General features: G+C 29.8%; 4 protein-coding genes across 6 annotated transcripts; 3 read left to right on the top strand and 1 right to left on the bottom strand.

Moving 5' to 3' along the window:
• The first annotated feature begins 1008 nt into the window (after positions 1-1008).
• Positions 1009-3897, top strand: LOC112736337 (BTB/POZ and TAZ domain-containing protein 1). Of its 3 annotated transcripts, none has more exons than XM_025785737.2 (5): positions 1009-1224; positions 1316-1428; positions 1784-2087; positions 2315-2634; positions 3638-3897. In XM_025785737.2, the coding sequence occupies exons 1-5, from the start codon at positions 1126-1128 to the stop codon at positions 3684-3686; spliced, it is 885 nt and encodes a 294-aa protein (XP_025641522.1). In that variant the 5' UTR covers positions 1009-1125; the 3' UTR covers positions 3687-3897. The 3 variants fall into 3 exon arrangements, with proteins under 3 accessions (XP_025641522.1, XP_025641523.1, XP_025641521.1); XM_025785738.3 differs by having other exon boundaries at positions 3581-3897; XM_025785736.3 differs by having other exon boundaries at positions 1010-1224; positions 3622-3897.
• A 1874-nt stretch (positions 3898-5771) lies between these two features.
• LOC112736336 (peptide methionine sulfoxide reductase) lies at positions 5772-8318 on the top strand. The gene is made up of 2 exons (XM_025785735.2): positions 5772-6690; positions 7854-8318. The coding sequence occupies exons 1-2, from the start codon at positions 6370-6372 to the stop codon at positions 8103-8105; spliced, it is 573 nt and encodes a 190-aa protein (XP_025641520.1). The 5' UTR covers positions 5772-6369; the 3' UTR covers positions 8106-8318.
• Positions 8319-8700: 382 nt separating this feature from the next.
• LOC112736335 (vignain) lies at positions 8701-11029 on the bottom strand. Its single transcript, XM_025785734.3, has 4 exons — positions 10527-11029; positions 9709-9944; positions 9457-9597; positions 8701-9168 (listed from the first exon to the last, which is right to left on the bottom strand). The coding sequence occupies exons 1-4, from the start codon at positions 10987-10989 to the stop codon at positions 8905-8907; spliced, it is 1104 nt and encodes a 367-aa protein (XP_025641519.1). The 5' UTR covers positions 10990-11029; the 3' UTR covers positions 8701-8904.
• A 5516-nt stretch (positions 11030-16545) lies between these two features.
• On the top strand, positions 16546-17979 carry LOC112736334 (GCN5-related N-acetyltransferase 1, chloroplastic). Its single transcript, XM_025785733.3, has one exon. It carries the CDS (start codon positions 17227-17229, stop codon positions 17812-17814), a length of 588 nt encoding a protein of 195 aa, XP_025641518.1. The 5' UTR covers positions 16546-17226; the 3' UTR covers positions 17815-17979.
• Positions 17980-19503: the final 1524 nt, after the last annotated feature.

Genomic DNA, 19503 nt, shown 5'->3' with positions numbered 1-19503 from the left:
ATAACAAAGTTTTCAAATTAATTTGGATGGTGAAATAGTTAATTTATTAGTTTATTTAAATAAATATTAACTTTAAATTACATCTGATGTATGTAATACCTTTTAAATCATCTATATCGAATTTCGCTAAATCAGACATCACCCATTAGTATTTGGTGAATTAATTCTTATTTATTTATATTCATTTTTAATATATAAGAAAATTTCTCTAATAATAAAGCTAGATGAAGATTAAAAATTATAATTAAATCTGTAAAAAAATATACATTGTATATGATATTTTTATTTATTTATTCTTTTATTATAAAAAAGTTTCATTCTTTATTAAGAGGATAATTTTTACCTGATTATCTATATTCGTCAAGATGTATTTTAATATTTATTTTTTTAATATATTATATTTAAAAATATTCTTATGTTATAATCTTTTTTTTTATTTTGTAATTTCTAAAAATAATTTCACATGTATAATTTCTTAACTTCCATCGAAATTTTTTCTAAAGTAATTTTTATTTTATTGTTGTAGAAATAAAAAGAGTAGCAGGAATAACAGAAATAATAGAAATACTACAAAAGTATAGATAATACTATAAAAGAGATAGTAGAATTACTCTCCAAAATACAATTACCTATTTAATAAGAAATACATCTTACAATTTTAAATCAGTAAAAATTTATATACAGTTATTTTTATGAGAAATTGTTAAAAATTATAAAATAATTTGATATATTTGATTAAATTATTATTTAATATCTTTAACCATTAATTTTGGTGAAAACTTAAGTGCAATTAACTTTATATGAAGTTAATAAATGAGAGTTGTTATATGATAATTTAATCAAGCGACTCTCAACTATTAACTTCACATAAATTTAACTGTACCAAAATTTCTACTATTAACTTTACATAAAAATAATGACATATCAAATATTTCATTATTTAAAGTTTAAACCCATTTGCCTCTTCCACAGAGTTAGGTGCCTTCTATAAATATAACCCTTATTCCCAAATATTCATCCCTCCACTCTTCTAACTCTTATTCATATATCAAAAATTCAAAATAGTAATCACTTTCAACTCTCAAACTATAATAATATAATAAACTGAAGCAAGGAAAATAATTCATGGATACGTTTATGACTACCTCCCGGGTCTTACCAGAACCCGACCTTTACCTATACACTTCTGTCTCAACACCCATTCCAGTTCATGCTAGCATCTTGGTAAGTTTCCTATATCATTATATTCTATTTCCATTATCATTATGGAATAATCAAATGTCAAATTCATCAATTGTTTATATCAATCCCAAAGGCTTCGGCATCCCCGGTTTTAGAGAACATCATAATGTCCAACAAAATCATCAAAATCTCCGGCGTTCCGTACCGCGCTGTCATTGCCTTCCTACGCTTCCTCTACTCCTTCAGGTTTGTATACCAAATAAGACAGAAACTCGAGTGCAGTTGATTTAAAGTGAAATTAATAGCTAAAAATTGTTAAATAATTTGACAGATTTTATTAAAGAGAAATACTAGGGTCAAGTAATTTTTGTGATTTATAGTCATCAAATAGTCATTAATGATAATTTTAATGGTGTGAGATTTCATTCAATAATTCATTTTTTTTACTGGGTTACATACTGGCCAAAATTTAACAAAGTTGCCACCCCTAAATTTTTTCTTTATTAAAATGTCATCTAATGTCCACTATCAACTTCACGTTAAATTTTATAAAAGAGAAATGAATGAGCAATTGATGTTTCAATTGGAGGTAATGATGCAGGTGCAGGGAGGAGGAGATGGAGAAGTACGGAATGCACCTTCTAGCACTATCGCACGTGTACGCGGTGCCGGAGCTGAAGAAAAGGAGCGTGAAAGCAGTGGGGGAGCACGTGACAGAGGAGAGCGTGGTGGACGTGTTGCAACTGTCGCGGCTCTGCGACGCACCGGATCTTTATCTCAAGTGCGTGAAGTTGGTGGATGATCGGTTCAAGAAGGTGGAGAGAAGTGAGGGATGGAGATTCTTGCAGAACCATGACCCTGCCCTCGAGCTAGATATCCTCTGTCTTCTTGACGACAACGATAACGTAAATCAAATTCAAACTCTGCTTTCCGTTATAACAATTTGGTACAGTTGATTTTACGTGAAATTGATAATCGAAAAGACGTTAAATAAAAATGTAGTCAAATCAGTCAAATCATATGACGGTTCTTAACTATCGATTTCACAATGAAGTCGATTCCAACTAAATTTTTACCAATAAATATGTTAAATTATTTAATAATATATAATATTTTGGTTGATATTTCACAGAGAAAGAAGAGATTGATGATGAGAAAAAGACAAGAGAAGGTGTACATGCAACTGAGTGAAGCAATGGAGTGTTTGGAACACATTTGTACGGAAGGGTGCACCAATGTGGGGCCCTACGATGTGGAACTTCGAAAGGGGAGAGAACCATGCACCAAGTTTGGTGAAACGTGTCAGGGGATGCAAGCTTTGATACAACACTTTGCCACGTGTACGAAGGGGAATAGTGGAGGCTGCATGAGGTGCAAGCGCATGTGGCAGCTCTTTAGACTTCACTCCTCCATTTGCCATCACCATGATTCCTGCAAGGTCCCTCTTTGCAGGTAAAAGATTTAAAATTAATTTATTATATATTATTTTATTTTTCTTAATTTAGGGATTTGTGATTTGGAGTAAAATAAGATGAAAAAATTGTATAGATAAGCTATGTATATGTATAATTTTTTTTATTATTAATGATTAATCACATATAAATATTTTTACGTGAGAATAATAATTATGTTAATACATATTATATTAAATAATTTAATTAAATATATAAAATTATCTAACACTTTTTAATTATTTTTACATAAAAATATTTTTAACTATTATTATGAGTAAAAATTAATACATATATATAAATCTTAATATTGTTGGATTTATCATTCAGTCTTTTTTATATAACAAAAAAATATTAAAAAAATAATACTAATTATTTTATTTTTAATATATTTTTATGGTTCCCTCTCAAAATTAAAAGCCGCAATACAACTAGAGTAATACTAATTATTTGTTTATCACACGGAGTTGGTGTCCATTTGACACACAAAAAAAAATTAATAATAATAATAAATAAAGTTCAACGACTAAAACTAAAAAAAAAAAATCCTTCAAATATCAACTGCAAAAATAGATTTCGAATAGTCAAAATAGTTTTTGAAATATCAAACATACATCAATTTAATTTTTAAAAAATTAATTTCTTAAATTAGTATCGAAAAGATATAATTATAAATCAAATTGATTATTTTATTAATTAAATGATGAAATGTGACATTATTATTTTGTGATACGTCATTATCTAAAAAAGACCAATTTAATTTATTATTATATTTTTTAGAGACTAATTTAAAATATTGATTTTTTTACCACCAAATTAACGACCATAAAATCTTTTAATGACCATTTTAATCCAATAATTAAGCACATATTGCATTGTCACTGTCTTGTTTTATTCTAATACCATAGGATGATTGTCTTGTCTTACACTTGGAATTTTCTATTCAGTGGTCTGAGTTTAAATAACTTTGATGTTTATTAATATGAAGACAAATTGAATTGAAGAGGCAAGAAGAGAAGAGGAAAGATGATGGAAGATGGAGACTACTTGTGAGGAAGGTGGCTTCAGCCAAAGCCATGTCATCTTTGTCACTCTCAAACACCAAGTGTGGGTTCAACAAATTTTAGGGGGATCACAAACAATAATCCTCCATCACAAGTTTTTTTTTTATGTTAATTATATTAATGAAAATCTGTACTTAACTAATGTGAGATACTCTGTGTATATTTTTTATTTGTAAAATTTTTCCTCTTTTCTTTCCAAATTTTGTAAAATAATTATAGTTATGTGTTTTTTTTTCTTAAATAAATAAGTTATAAGTATTTCATTTTATCAAATTAAGGATATGTTTTTAGTATAAAAAGACATTAAATTAAAAGATTTTAAAGTTTTTTTATCTTTGAATTTTTAGAATATCTTTTAATTTAGCTTGTTAAAAACTAATTTATCACGAATCAAAATTTTATTTAAGAATTTGTAGTAGACGGTTGGAACCTCCAAGTTACTTTTTTTTTTTTTTTTGGTAAGTAACCTCCAAGTTACTTTAAATTCAATGGCTCAGCTCTTTTAGGGTTTTTTTTTTCCTTCAAGTAGATTCTTTTGTAATTTTTGCAGAAATGGGCCATAATTTATGACAGGAAGGAACTGGGCTACGTCAAGGATGTACTCACTATTGTATCTTGGGGTGACTGGTTATTGGCTTGTAGTTAATAATTAGTATTATGTTTAGCTAACTAATTCATTTAAATACAGGTTTAAATTCGGTTTTATACATACTATAACTCATTGGTTAGCAGCAAATCTTTAAATAGAACTTTGATCTGCAATGAGTTATTAGCCATTATCTATCGAATTGAAAAATATCATGAAAAAAAATAGTATTATGTTTTTGAGAAATTGTGAAAATGTATATGATTACAAAATTTATTTAAAAAAAAAACTACTCAAAAGCTTTGTATAATCACATTTTATAGTGAAAGCATATTTGTACAAACAAAGCTGAACCTTTCATTTTAATTAATGAAATTGAAGAGAAAAAGTATATTAATATTGGTGATTTTTTGGTAGTCAATGAAAACCCAAATAGCTGTTTTCATGTATTTATTAAAAAATAAAATATAAAATTTATACTAATTTTGAAAAATGCTTACCCATTATTATTATTGATTTGGTTCTGCCATTCCTATTTTGTGGTGCAATGGGGTTGGAAGACTTTCGAGTCAGGTTGACTAAACTGTATCCACAATTATTCATGCATGTATCAGACCAATTTTGTTGGTGTTGTTCACCCTCTTCATTCCATTCAAATGCCACGTTCAACATGTAATCTACTCATATTACTACTATTCATTATACTTATTATTTCATACCATTTTTATTAATCATTCGCATACTATCTTATTTGATACACAACTTTTTTATGATTAGAGAGTAAATCTCTTCATTGATTTCTCAACGTTCTTAAGTTTTATGAGTAAAAATAATAATTCATTAATTTTTATAAATATAAAACTAATTTCTTTTATTTATAAGTAAATTTGTTGATATTTTAAAGTTTTATAAATAAAAATAATAATTTACTTTTTAAATTTGTATTTTTCTAATAAGCTTAAAATTCACGACACCTTTTCAGAATAGCTTACAGCTATGTACAAGTAAAAAGTTGCAATCAATAAGTAATTTTGTTTTTTTTTTTAAACATCGGTTTGAATAAATTATTTGCTTTCTCAAAATGAATATTTCTAGCATTTTTTTTCATTTTTTAATTTATTAAAACTTAACTTTAAATTTCAATAAATTAAAATAGTTACTTATTCTAAAAAAAAGAAGAAGAAATATATCTAAGAATTTATTATTTATATATGGTTATATCAATACTATCATCTAATTATGAGAATAGAATAATACATTATATTGAGAATAAAATTCAAAGAATAAAAATACAAAAGTAAATGTTTTTATATTTTATTTAAGGTAGAAATTCATACGTAGTTGTCTTCGTGTGCATGTAAGTGTCAGAAGTTCGAATATCGCCTTTGTGCATGCAGTAACTTATTGGCAAGCGGCAGACTCTTAATAAATGGAACTCAGATCCACGACAGATTAATCCTTGACCTGTCGAGTTGAGGGATACAGTGAGAAACCAAAAAAAGAAATAGTTAAAAATCGTTAGATCACAATTTAGTCAAATCAGTCAAACAATCTCACAATTTTTATCCAACTGTAAGTGAGTTTTCACTTTGATTTAATAATAAAGTAAAAATAAAAAATATAATTAAAAAAATTAATAAAAATAATAATAAAATAAAAAATAAAGGATCCAAAAGTTTGTCCATCCAAAAAATAAAGGATCCCGCTAGGGAGACAATGGACTATTGAGTTACAAAATAAATATCCATCCGAATACTAGGGATAATAAACATCTTCCAAAAGTTTAAATTTATTTTGAGGTTCATCAAAGATCAAACTCTTGACCCTTCGAATCTAGCGCTCTAATACCATGTCATGATACCACTCATCTCAAAAGTTTCAAGAAAAAAGTAACACTAATAGTTATATGTCTAATACTCCGTATACACATTATACAAATAGAAATTCTATTGGCTCTTGGTACTTTCCAAAAAATAAATGGTGTTTTTTATGAAGCTAAACGCAGCTATAAAAGTCAACCGAGATTCGCAGTTACTCACAAAGGAAGTGAGAAGAAGCACGCCGTATTACGAATAACTGAATAAGAATGGCATCAAGCACAGGGCAGAACCCGGCCCATGACCCGGATACAGATAAACCGGAAAACCCGGATCACGAGTTTGCAGAGTTCGGAGCGGGTTGTTTCTGGGGGGTGGAGCTTGCGTTTCAGAGAGTGGTTGGTGTGGTCAAAACTGAGGTTGGTTACACGCAGGGTCACTCCCATGATCCCACTTACAAGCAGGTCTGCACCGGAACCACCAACCATGTCGAAGTCGTTCGCGTGCAGTTCGATCCCAAACTCTGCACCTACAACGCCCTCTTGGATCTCTTTTGGTCTCGCCATGACCCTACTTCACTCAATCGCCAGGTCTCTAATATCTTTTTAGCTTTGTTCTTGTTTTCAAGTGTTAATTAAGATTTTGCGTATGTTAAATGAATTTAATTTTGATGTACTTTCGGTCTAAGATAGTTTTACATGTGATTCACGTAAAGCCACATAGTAAAAATATGAATAAGCGTAGGAGGTGTACAATGGAGGATTTTCAAGTATTAGAGATATGATCATTAGTGTTATATTGTCCTCTCAAGGTTACGCTTTTGGGATGAGTGGTTTCATGATATGGTATTAGAGTTCTAGATCCGAAAGGTCAAGAGTTCGATCCTTGGTGAACCCCAAAATCAGCTTAGTTATCTCTAGTATTTGGATGGTTAGGCTATTGGCTCCCTAGCAGTACTCTAAAAATATTTATCCTTTACAATAATCGCATGAATTGTCATCTAAAAGAATAGATATCGTTGTAGGACTCCATATAACACTATACACGGTCAGGTATCAAAATTAAACTCATGTTAAATTTGCCAAAAGATATGGTTTGACTTCTTTTGAATTTACAGTTTATTATCTTCACACCTATGCTTCAAATACGAGTGTCTTAATCCAATTTAGATTAGATGAGTGTTGAGGGTTCGAATTCTGCGTTGTGTATATAGAAACCATTGACCAGTGACAAGCCATAGCTATAGACTTTTAAATGGAGACAATATCTGCAATGATGGATTACTTCTTAGCTTGTCAAGGTAGACCATCCGCAAGAAATCAATCAAAGAAGACAAGTGCCTTGATTTCTTAAAGATTTGCATGCCACATAACTATTGGAACTAATTTAGCTTGTAGAAAAATCTACTAAAACCATAACAATGCAATATAAAAATTAACTTCACACCTACGGCTCAAATACAAGTGCTTTGAATTAACATGGTTGGTGGAGTGGTTAGTTCACTAGTTTGCATAAACAGATGTTGAAGTTTTGGATTCTGTATTGTGTATGCAAGAATCCATTTACTAGCGACAGCAGCAAATTAGTCTTTGTTCTGTCGAACTGGAGAATACCATGAGAAATCAATGAAAAAATACGAGTGCCTTGTTTCCCTAAAGATTTGCATGTCACATTACTGTTGGAACCAATTTAACTTGCAGAAATCTACTAATATGACATGTGTGTGATTTTTTTGCATATGGATATATTTCAGGGCAATGATGTGGGTGCACAATATAGATCAGGAATATACTACTACAATGAAACTCAAGCTCGTTTAGCCCAAGAATCAAAAGAAGCTAAGCAATCAGAATTTAAGGGCAAGATTGTCACAGAAATTCTTCCAGCAAAGAGGTTCTACAGAGCAGAGGAATACCATCAGCAGTATCTGGAGAAAGGTGGTGGTAGAGGCCTCAAGCAATCTGCTGAAAAGGGTTGCAATGATCCCATAAGGTGCTATGGTTGAAATGAATGAATCAATGACTTGTGAAGCAAGTTACAGTTCTAGTTTTCTATCCGCCGTCAATTCTAAAAGCATGGTATGTTATCTTGAAAAATAAAAGTTGATAACGTTGTCTGATTCATGTAGCTAACAATGTGATAAGACTCTCTTGTTACTGTTGTTAATAATGTAATACAAACTTGATTTGTGTAAATGTTTATGTTTGTTTCTTGCAAATTTGCTGGTCTTGGTTTGGTTTGAACAATTGCAAACAATTATGTTAAAAGCTATAAGATATCATATTTAGATGAATAAAAGTTTAAACCAACTTACATGAGAAATTGCAAGGAACCAAATTGAAATAAAAGCTATAATTTTTTGCAGACATGAGTGCCAGTTTTGGCTTGAATATTTGCATGACAGTCGAAAAACTTCTTCCTACTATGTTAGTGTCGTTTGATCCATGTAGCTGAGTGTAATGACACTTAGTTCTGCTTAGTGTTAATGTCATATGAAGTCGCTCCATTCAAAAAACAAAATTCTTAACTAAAAAATTAAAAGCGAAAACATACCACTTTTTCGAAACAAACTCTTTCCATGGAATAATTGCAGCTTACTGTTAGAACTTTCAAATTTGAAATTCTTATTTGCTTGTGACACAAGCCTCAATGTCTGGAAGGTTACATCAGCATATGAAAATGTTATAATCCTAATTGATTATTATTACTATTATTGCAAATTCCTAACACACAAGAAAACAACAAGAACAACAACCATGAACTGATGAAAAGGTCTTAAATTCCAAAGGGTAAAGTTATTCAAATCAAAGTTCATCAATGGGAAAAGATGAAGATCCTGTTGGGTTAGCAGAGGAGTTTTTGATTGGGTATGAAGCCAACATATTTATGCCACATTGTCCTTCCTTCTGAGTTACTCCCCTTTGTATTCTGAAGTAACCCTGTTCTCCCCATTTATCCCCCCATGAATTCTTAACAATCCAATACTTGGTTCCGTCGTTGGTTACGCCGTACCCAACTGCGGTCACACCATGGTTTAGATGTGTGGTACAAGTTCCGTTGTATACTCCCTGTAATGTTAATTAATTATTAGCAAAAAACGCAGGGTTCAGAGAAGAACCGCACCCAAAAAGTGTAATGTACGCAGTCTAATCTGATAATTACATCAGTGCCTGCTGTAATTCTAGAGTAAGAATTAGTCTTTCCAAAGATTTTCAACTTATAACAGTTTTATCTATCATTAAAGTGTTATAATCTGATATTAGAAGACTTTAATTTTGTTTAAGCACTAAATTAAAGTGTAGATTACAAATCTTTGAACAAGTTTTACTTTGCATTAGGTGAAACTAGTCCCTTACCTCTTTGTAGAACTGCATATCATAGCCCATGGCATCTATGGCTACAGACACAGGCTGGTTCGCGACGGCTTTAAGCAACGCACCTTCGTCGTTCGCAGGGACAGTCTCGTGGCCATCGATAGACACGGCTTTATCATTAGCCTGCAACATGAATGAATTACAGCATCATTTTAAAGCTTCTCTAGTTATTAGCCAATTATTATTGTCTTGGTTTTAAAAAGAAAGAAAAAAAGTTTAGCATAAGATTTTCACCTTTAATGTGTCACATGATCCTTTTACTGCTTTATAAGGGTAGTTCTCCTCTGTTGTTATGCCACCCTTTTCTTTGATGTACTTGAAAGCATACACCATTAGGCCACCATTGCACCCTTGATTGATTGCATTGTCACAATCCACAAGTTCTTGTTCAGACAATGATACTAACTTTCCTGTCTTGATTTGGTTGATTCCTTCGACCGCTGCAATGGTCGAAAACGCCCAGCAACTACCTGTAACAGACAGACATAAGCAGCAACATTATCTTCAAGAAAAAATGTCATAGAAGAGCCTCGATTTTTGCTCAGATGAAAGTAGGGCTGGCAATGGGTAGGGTAGGGACCCTAACCCTACCCGCGGGTTGAAAATTTTATTAAAATTCTACCCTATCTCAACCCTAACCCTACCCGCACCCTAAAATTCTAAACCCTACCCAACCCTACCCTACCCGCGGAAATATCAAATTTTTTCGAAGTAAATATAAAATTCAATTATTTCAAATTTTATACATATTAATAACATAAAAAATAAAAAACTAATGCTCTAAATTACTAAATTAACTAACTAGTTTAGTGGTTGTTCACTTATTATAAGTCATTACATAAGAGAGGTTGTGGGTTCAACTCTTATTTCTTTCACTATATAGAGAGATTTTTATAAAATATGTGGTGCGGGTAGGGTACCCGAACGAGTTAGACCGGATTGGGTACCCGCGGATAGGGTATGAATTGCCAGTCCTAGATGAAAGATGTCCATGAACATATAATATAAGAAGAGAATATGATTAGTGAGTAATAGTGAGTATTATAGCTTACCACATTTGGCTTGATTCTTGACAGGAGTAACAGCACCTTTCTGCCTCCAATCCACAGAATCAGGAACATCCTTAACATTCTCATACATGAATGTTTCTTTTGCCCCTCTTAGTGTCCCATGGAACCTTCTATGGTGATCAATCCTTGATCCGGCATAGGAGCTTCTAAATTCATCATTGGTCAAGTCAGCAAACATGTTAAGCTTAAGCTTATAAGGCTTGTCCATTTTGTTAGTGTTGTGGACATGCATCACATTGGCCTTGAACACATTGAATCTCTTGAGTTTTTCGTCGATGCTTCGAGTCACCGTGTGGTGGCTCCTCCACTTCTCATACAGCTCCCAGAGGCTGTCCTCCGACGCGAGATCCTTCTCGCTGAAGTCGAAGCTCTCGGCTTGCCAGGACAAGCCGAGAAGCAGAGTAAGTGAAAGAGCAGAGGCTAATAAGAACTTCTTCATTTCCATATATAATGCTTAGATTTTGAATTGAAAGATGGTGAAGAAAAATGGTAGCATGTGAAGGGTTTATATAGTGGAAAACATGGAGGCTAGTTATCACCAACTAAATAATGAGAATAAAATTGAACAATAGAAAATAAATAAATAAATATTAATGTGCAAGTTACATATTCCTTATGGACATCAACAATGAGTAATGAGGAAGATGCCAAGATGTGCCATTAGAAAATAATCAAGAAGCTGTACTGAATTCTCAATTTCGGCTATAAATTAATGTTTTGAGTACGTAGTTATTATATGAGTTCTTGAAGTAGTCTTAAAAATTGGACACTTTAGTCTTTTAGATTTTAAAATATACAAAACATTTTTAATCATAGTAGCTAGAATTTCGATTTAACTCTTAAAATCTTTAGATATTATGATTTTAAATGAATTAGTCGATTTTACGAAATTTGTACTAGGTCTGACGATTTTACCATTTAAATCTTATTAAAATTTTATATTTTACGTACTTAATTTATTTTTTTGATTTCATGTAAAATCTCGATTTTCTCTACCTTGTTTTTAACGTTTATATCTGTTAGACAATACAGTCTCTCTCCAATTTAATCCGAAGAGTAAAATATAAAATAGTCCTCGAAAAGTTTAAAAAATCTCAAAGCAGTCATCTCAAAACTGACAAATTTCAAAAATTTAAAAACAGTTATTTCAATTAAACGGATTAAATTAGAAGGGGATTATATTGTCTAACAGAAGTAAATATTAGAGATTATTTTGTGTATTTTGAAATTTGGAGACTAAAATATCTGATATTAAAACCCTCAAAGGACTGATTTAGGTAGTTATCCTAATTAAAAAATGAAAATTGTGATTTTTTTTAATCACAAAAATTAGGTAACTAGCTTTTTAATAAGTATGGTTATTATTATGTGGCTTATGTATGGAAGCAAAAAGGGTACAATAATTTTCTTAAAAAATGGTGTCTCATACTCTAAAGCATTTTTGTGTCATGGGTTTCTGTTATTGTATGCTTAAAGGATAATCTTTCTTTTTGCATGTAGATCACGCTACTAAAATAAGAAGAGAGTGATATATGAAAGCATGGTTACGTTCAGTTTTATGACACCATCACCATATATATGATATGTTAAATATATATATATTTGCAAATGAAGAATGGAAACTTTATGATATAACCGATTTCATCTTTATTTTTATCTACATAACTGATATATGATATGGTCCACAAGACTACTAAAGTTTGGCACACAATGTTACAAGGAAAATATGTTCTTAAGTGTCAACTATATATGTATGTACATTAGTGCGTTTGTGGTAATAAAATTTCGTAAGAGTGATAGCATGAAATTGATATTATTTAGTGAAACATTGATGTATAACATTCACAAGTTCATTAATCCTTAATCCTTGTACATTTCCGTTTATTGACCAACTTACTTGCTATATGTCATACTTATTTGTTACACATTTATTACTTATTACCATGTTTGATGGATTAAGCTCTTGAGTGAAAATCAAGGTAAAATTCTTGTATATGAAATTTATAAGGGGAAATTATCGAAATTAAAGTAAAAATACTACATAGATTAGAAAAAATAGAGTGAAATTGCCAACGATTTGTAGAGAATTTTTTTTAGTAACGGAAAACTTAATTCTAAAGAAATTACACAATAATTATTTTAAAATGAGAAATATTTGTATCAATAAGAAAATCTAAGGATGAAATATGAGTTAAAAATATCACAGTTCTGATTATGGGAATGATTAATTGATTAGTTCAATTAAGCTAACTATGAATTGACCACTAGATCAATCGAGTTAAAAAAAAAGTTGCAAGTAAACGGATAGGGTTGGAAGTGAATCGAGTTAGGCCCATCTCAAGTTCAGCTTACAAAAATTGAGCTCGACTCACTTATAATCGAACTTATTTATAAAGCTCAAACTCAACTGCACTCACCAAAAATTTAAGAATTGGCAAGAACATAATTTATAATTCTATATAAATAACAACTTATATCTCTATCAATTATAATTATGTCCTCTATCATAATTATATATAAAAATTATATATGTTTATTGTATTAAATATAAAATATATTAATATAGATAATTATAACAAGTTTGTATATATACATAATCGAGTTATTCACGGGTCAATGAGTTGAGTTTATTCAAACTCAAGCTTGTATCATTTAATATATGAACTCAAATTCAAGTTCAAATTTGATTTATGAGTTGATGAACTTAGCTTATCTAACTATTAACCAATCAAACTCGAATTGGTTCATGAGTTAGTTTAATTTATTTTAAACCCTATGAATGAATCAAAAATTAAATAAATAGTCAAATCAATTTATTTTTTGTAGTTAATTAGTTTAAAATAATAAAATATAAAAAATCTTTTTAAATATATATATATATTTTATATATAAATATATTATATTATTTTATTATATCTAATTAAATATCAATTTAACTTTTAAACACCTGAATTTCTAGCATTACCAATTCAATAATTAATATGATTTTTTCAAACCTTAAAAAATATGACAATCAAAAGATAAAGAATTACCAAATCTAATTATCCCATATCAACACATATATTTGGATATTCGTCTTTCTAAACTCATATTGAATACCAAATTAACAAATTTGGTTTTATGATTTCAAATTACTAGGAACATATAATACTCTCATTAATGAAAATTTACTTCAATATGATTGTACAATTAGACTGTCACTCAATAATCAACTTTCACTTATACTTTATAAGATTATATATATATATATATATATATATATTAACTAAACTCTTAGTAGTAGTTTATTATAAGGAGAATTTGGTAATCAATTGCTAAAGGGTTAGAAACTAGAACTTGCTATTATTTGTTGGTTTGGAAGGTTCCATTAAGCAAAAGCAACATACAAGAAATTAAGGCATTATTTTAGTAGGTTAGAGTGTTGATGAGCTTGAATATCAGAGGTATAATTATTCTGTTGGTCTCTATAATTTTGTGAAAATTTTAATTAGGTCTTTATATATTTTTTTTTCTTTTTAATTGGGTTCCTGTACTAATTTTTTTTTCAATTAAGTCTCTCTTAGTAGTAATTGGCTTAATTTTATAGGGATCCAACTAAAAAAAAAGAATTGGTATAGGAACCTAAATAAAAGGGAAAAAAGTGTAGGGACCCAATTAAAAAAAAAATTAGTGCAAGGACTCAATTAAAAAGAAAAAAGTATAGAAACCTAATTGAAAATTTGACGAAACTATAAAGACCAATAGAATAATTAAACCAATATCAAAACATGTTCTTTAATTTTGTTGCTTGTTGTGACGGATTGCTGTAACGTAATGCATGGTGCGCCACTAATCTCAATCCCCAAATTGGAAAAGCTGAATCTTCATGATAACCTATCATTCCCTTGTACATGAAGTATTAGCTATTATGGTCAATTTAGTATAGCTATTTTTTTGGGTTAGACAGATTTAGTATAGCTACTTACATATTTTATATGAAAAAATAAATATATTTTTGTCATTAAATTTTTTTTATTACGTTAAAATTTTTAAACTTTATAAAAATAAGATATATAGGTCATTCTATTATATTTTTTAGCATTTATTTGTCTAAGTAATTAAAAATAATAAATCTGATTAAAATAAAAATTTATATGTCTTACTTTTATAAAATTTAAAAATTTTAATATAAATTTTTTTAAATAAATAATAGAAGGTCGGTGGCGTGCCTTAATTGCATTTAAAGACTTTGTTTTTTATTAACTTAATTTTGTGAAAGAGCTATATATCTAGTTCTGCCTCACCGATAACAAGCTAGCTTTACCTTATTTGGATATCCTTTTACTTTCTTTTAGTTTTACTTTTAGTATATATACCAAGAAATATTATCTACTAAGATTAGACTAACTGACTGGTTTTATAAAATTTTTATTTTTTGAAAATAGTTTAGTAAAAGTTAATTTTTAAAAGATAATTTTTTTAAACACGATAATATTTATGTTTGATAAATTAAACTAAAAATATTTTTTTTGATAATACAAGTAACAAAAATTATGTTTGATTAAATAATTTTTAAAATAAAAAAATATAATATAAAAGTAAATTTAGATATTTATTAATATATAAAATTATATTAGATTTTTAATTTTACAAAATAATTTGTTAGGTATTTTCAGAAACACTCCTATTTAAAAAAAAATTTGAAAGCACAAGTTTTACCTAAACTAAGTTTAAGTGTATTCTTTCTTTCTTTTATTATAGTAAATATTGATTAAAAATTTTGAAAGATCAATTAGTGTTTTAGCATGGGAAAATCCTTAAGTAATTTCTCATATAATTAATTAGGATAAATTAAAGAAAGGCATAGTAATCTCTTCTTTATATAATTAAACGGACTACTATATCCTTTGTTTTCTTTTAATTATTTAAACGACTTTAATTTTCATGCATTGACAGTGTAAAAAATATTTTATACAGTCGTGCAATCACAATTATTCTCTTGGATGACAATTAACGTAGTCAATATAAAAAGTTGTTGTTTTCGTTAATATGACATTATGTGATTGGATGTAAGTGTAAAATAGTTTTTCAATTTTTATTTAAAATTATATGAGAGTTTTCCCATTTTTAGGAACTAATTTATCTTTTGAAACTTGTAAAAAGGAAGGAAACTAAACTAAACTAAACTAAATTAATTAAATTTCTTAATTTTAAGAATACTCACTTGTATGGCTCATTATATATATGAACATGGGATGATGAGTATGGAGATAACATAAACACACCCACTTGGCCACTTTATTAGAGTGATGTTGTTATTTAAGATCACATGGACATTGCCCATAAGAGTTGTTTTTAATTTCATCCCAATTAAATGCATTAATTAATACAGCTTCTCCAGGGCCTTATTGGTTATTGCATTCTTGGTTACTTATCTTGCTTGTACTCCAAGTAAGTCCATGATCCTTGAAGAAGATAAAGTAAACACCCATCTTGAAGTTTCAAATTTCATCCATAACCCAATTAAAACTACTAAATTAATCCAGTCCAAACTAAAAAGGCTTGGAACTTAATCTAGTTGTACAACTTTTTCATTAATTAGAATTGTAGATATAGGGACCTAACTTCTCTGAAATAAAAAAGTTACATAAAAAAAATGAGGTAATAAGAGTTTGCTCATTTTAAAACAAGATACTGACCTAATAAAACTTACATAAAATAAAAATTGCAAATTTAATAATAATTGAATTTTTATTTTCCCATTTACTAATTTTATTATTACGAGGATGTTAATACTTTTTATTGTCATAGATTTGTCAGAATTTATATCTCCCTGTTGAAATTTACTTGAGCTAAAAAAAAAAAGAGAAAGGGATTGAACCTTAAATTTTACAAATTGCATGGATTAAATTAATTTAATATACAAGCACAACCAATTTTAATTCATCCATAAAAATCCAAAAGGGTAGGCAAACATACCACACAGCTTCGCTAAAGTAATCAACATATAAAATAAAAAAAATATATAATTTTATAATAAAATTCAAAATAAAGCTAAGATTAGCCCCAATCCAAGTTGAAATATCCAATACAGGGAGTTGACATTATGCAGAAACACTGCAACATTCCTAGGCAGGGTTGTCTCAACTCTCAACAATATGTGTGCTGAAGTTGACAAGGACATAGCATCAACAACACATATTATATGTTCTTCTGTTCTTTAAAGCTCTTATTCTAATCAAAATTATTATTATTATTGAACACAAGCCTCTTTTTTTATTGTCCACCATATTCTTTTAACTCCCAGGTTTAGAATTAATCCGTCACAGATATAAATTATTACATGCACAAAATGAAATTCGAATTTCGAATACTTGAATAAATTGACTACTCGATCAATTTAAATTAATTAACACAAGCCTTCTTTTATCAAAAAAAAGAAACACTTGTTGCACAAAATTCTCCCAACCAAACAACACAAACGTTATCCACAAAAGCCTCTCTCACAACCACAAATCACAACAACAACAAAAAATCCTATTCACTTCATCAAATATAATGACTCACATCTTCAATCTTCATCATCTATTTCACAAGGCCCTTAAACCTTTAAACACTACCAACTTTCCAATTTTTTTTTTTTCAAATTTTCTTTTTTTTTAAAAAAAATACATAATATAATAGTAATAATAATAATAATATAATGCTCTTACGTGGCATCATCTCGAGTCCTCTCCCTTCTCTCCGCCTCCAACTCAAACCCAAACTCAAAACCCGAAACGTCGTCGTTTCATCGCAAACCCCAACCAACGCCACAAGCTACCCTCTCTCCATCTCCGACGAGGTCCTCGAATCTCGCGGCTTCGTCCTCCGCCGAAGCGCCGACGGCCTCAACCTCGACGATCTCAACGGCGTCTTCGTGGCGGTAGGGTTCCCGAAGCGAGATCCGGAGAAGATCCGCGTGGCGCTGGAGCACACTGAATCGCTGCTGTGGGTGGAGTACCTCCGTACACGGCGGCCGGTGGCGTTTGCGAGGGCAACCGGCGACGGAGTGTTCAACGCGATAATATGGGACGTGGTAGTGGATCCATCGTTCCAAGGAGTTGGGCTTGGGAAAGCGGTTATGGAGAGAATGATATCGGAGCTTCTAGAAAAAGGGATCGTGAACATTGCTCTTTACTCGGAGCCTAGGGTTCTTGGATTCTATAGGCCTCTAGGGTTTGTTGCTGACCCTGATGGCATTCGGGGAATGGTGTATTCCAGGAAGAACAAGAAGAACAAGAACAAATAATTTCACAATTTATTTATTTATTTTTATTTATCATAACATATTTGTTAATCATTTTTTTTGTTTGTTAGTTACTCTCTGTTCTAGTTTTCCTTTTAACATTGCTTAGGCGACATTAGGATATTTGAATACTCTTATATAATATTGACAACGAAAATTCAAGTGCAATTTTTTGAAGTAAAATTAATAGTTGAAAACAAACTTGAGCTCTCAAAATTAATAGAATAATTATCTAAATCAGTTCAGACATTTTAGTTCTTCAATTTTTGAAATATACAAAAAATTCTATCAAGAATTTGATTTTGGAACAAATTAATCTTTGGTTTTATTTCTCTTGACAAAAAAATGACATAGAGACTTGAATTAATATATATATTGTATTATATTGTTCTTTTTAATTTGTCTAGTTGTACACATGAGTAATTGACTATCACATATTGTATTGTATTAATTTATTATTGACGAAAAAATAAGGCTATGATTGATTTGTATGCTGGAGTTGAATTTTAAGAAATTTTTTGTTTATTTCAAAAGTTGAGAGACTAAAATGTTCAATTTTAAAAATTTTAGAAACTGATTTGGATAATTAATCAAATTAATATTAATACATGAATGGAATCCAAAAAGGATTAGTTTTCTCTCGAGTTGAATTATTTACTTGGTTTGTACTAATAGACCGAGTTAATACAAATAATTGCTTGAGTAAATTTGGCATTATTGATCAGAATTACAATATATGTGTGATGTGTAACAAGAAACTTGAAACCGTACAACATTTGTTTAAACTGTACAACATTTGTTTGTTACGTGTGAGTCAGAGGCGGAGCTAGAAATTTTTTTGGGAGGGGCCAACATGAAAAATATAAGTTAAGAAGAAAGGAAAATTAAAAATAAAAAAAAACTAAATTAAAAATTAAAACTTATACATACATATTATTTATTTTGGGGGGGCCATTGCCCCCCTTCTCTATAACGTGGCTCCGCCACTGGTGTGAGTATGCTTGACAGGTATGGTGCGCATGGATTACTTATGTGGGTCGGGTTTGGTGTTGCCCAGGGTCCATCAGAGAACACTTTAAGAGTTGGAGGATGATGCCTTCGAGAAAAGACGAGCGTAAAACATAGTTACTGGGATTTTTTTCCGTGATTTGGAATATCTGGTTGTATAGGAATGAACTCATTTTTTAGAACAAGACAACGGTAGCGATGGAATGCATTGTTAAATCTTTTTGTAGTTTTAAGGAATGGTGTGAAACAAACTCATGTCATTGATGACTATGCCGAAAATGATATAAGAGTTGTTACACTTTTATTTCCTGGTTGTATGTGTTGAGTTTCTTTTGACTTTAAAAAAAATAAAATTGAAATTTATTTTTAAATTTTTAAAATAAAACTAAAGAAAATTAACATTACGGATAATTTTTAAAATGATAGAAACAAAATATATATTTTTGTCTATTTTTTTTCTTAGTCCACTTGTAATAACGCACATCCTTGAACCAAAAAATGTGAATTATTTTGTTTGCAATCATAAGTTCAACTTGATGGCATAAAAGAAATAAAGTTACTGAATGTTAAAAGTTAGAAAAGTGAATCCAAAGCAACATAACTTGAGTCAACTCCATGATTGAACCTTCCTTCTCTTGAATTTGAACAGAAGCTTTAGCTTTTGCCTTTTGGAACCCAGCATTA

This window comes from Arachis hypogaea, chromosome 13 (assembly GCF_003086295.3).
Source record: "Arachis hypogaea cultivar Tifrunner chromosome 13, arahy.Tifrunner.gnm2.J5K5, whole genome shotgun sequence".
Classification (NCBI taxonomy): Eukaryota; Viridiplantae; Streptophyta; class Magnoliopsida; order Fabales; family Fabaceae; genus Arachis; species Arachis hypogaea.
The sequence above is the reverse complement of the archived record's forward strand: the minus strand, read 5'-3'. Positions and strand labels throughout refer to the sequence as shown.

Coding starts and splice junctions, on each gene's coding strand:
- LOC112736337 (XM_025785736.3), top strand. CDS start 1,126: ATGGATACGTTTATGACTACCTCCCGGGTCTTACCAGAACCCGACCTT. Junction 1,225..1,315: donor CAGTTCATGCTAGCATCTTG/GTAAGTTTCCTA, acceptor TCAATCCCAAAG/GCTTCGGCATCCCCGGTTTT. Junction 2,088..2,314: donor TTCTTGACGACAACGATAAC/GTAAATCAAATT, acceptor GATATTTCACAG/AGAAAGAAGAGATTGATGAT.
- LOC112736336 (XM_025785735.2), top strand. CDS start 6,370: ATGGCATCAAGCACAGGGCAGAACCCGGCCCATGACCCGGATACAGAT. Junction 6,691..7,853: donor CTACTTCACTCAATCGCCAG/GTCTCTAATATC, acceptor GATATATTTCAG/GGCAATGATGTGGGTGCACA.
- LOC112736335 (XM_025785734.3), bottom strand. CDS start 10,989: ATGGAAATGAAGAAGTTCTTATTAGCCTCTGCTCTTTCACTTACTCTG. Junction 9,945..10,526: donor CAAGAATCAAGCCAAATGTG/GTAAGCTATAAT, acceptor TGTCTGTTACAG/GTAGTTGCTGGGCGTTTTCG. Junction 9,598..9,708: donor GATCATGTGACACATTAAAG/GTGAAAATCTTA, acceptor TTCATGTTGCAG/GCTAATGATAAAGCCGTGTC.
- LOC112736334 (XM_025785733.3), top strand. CDS start 17,227: ATGCTCTTACGTGGCATCATCTCGAGTCCTCTCCCTTCTCTCCGCCTC.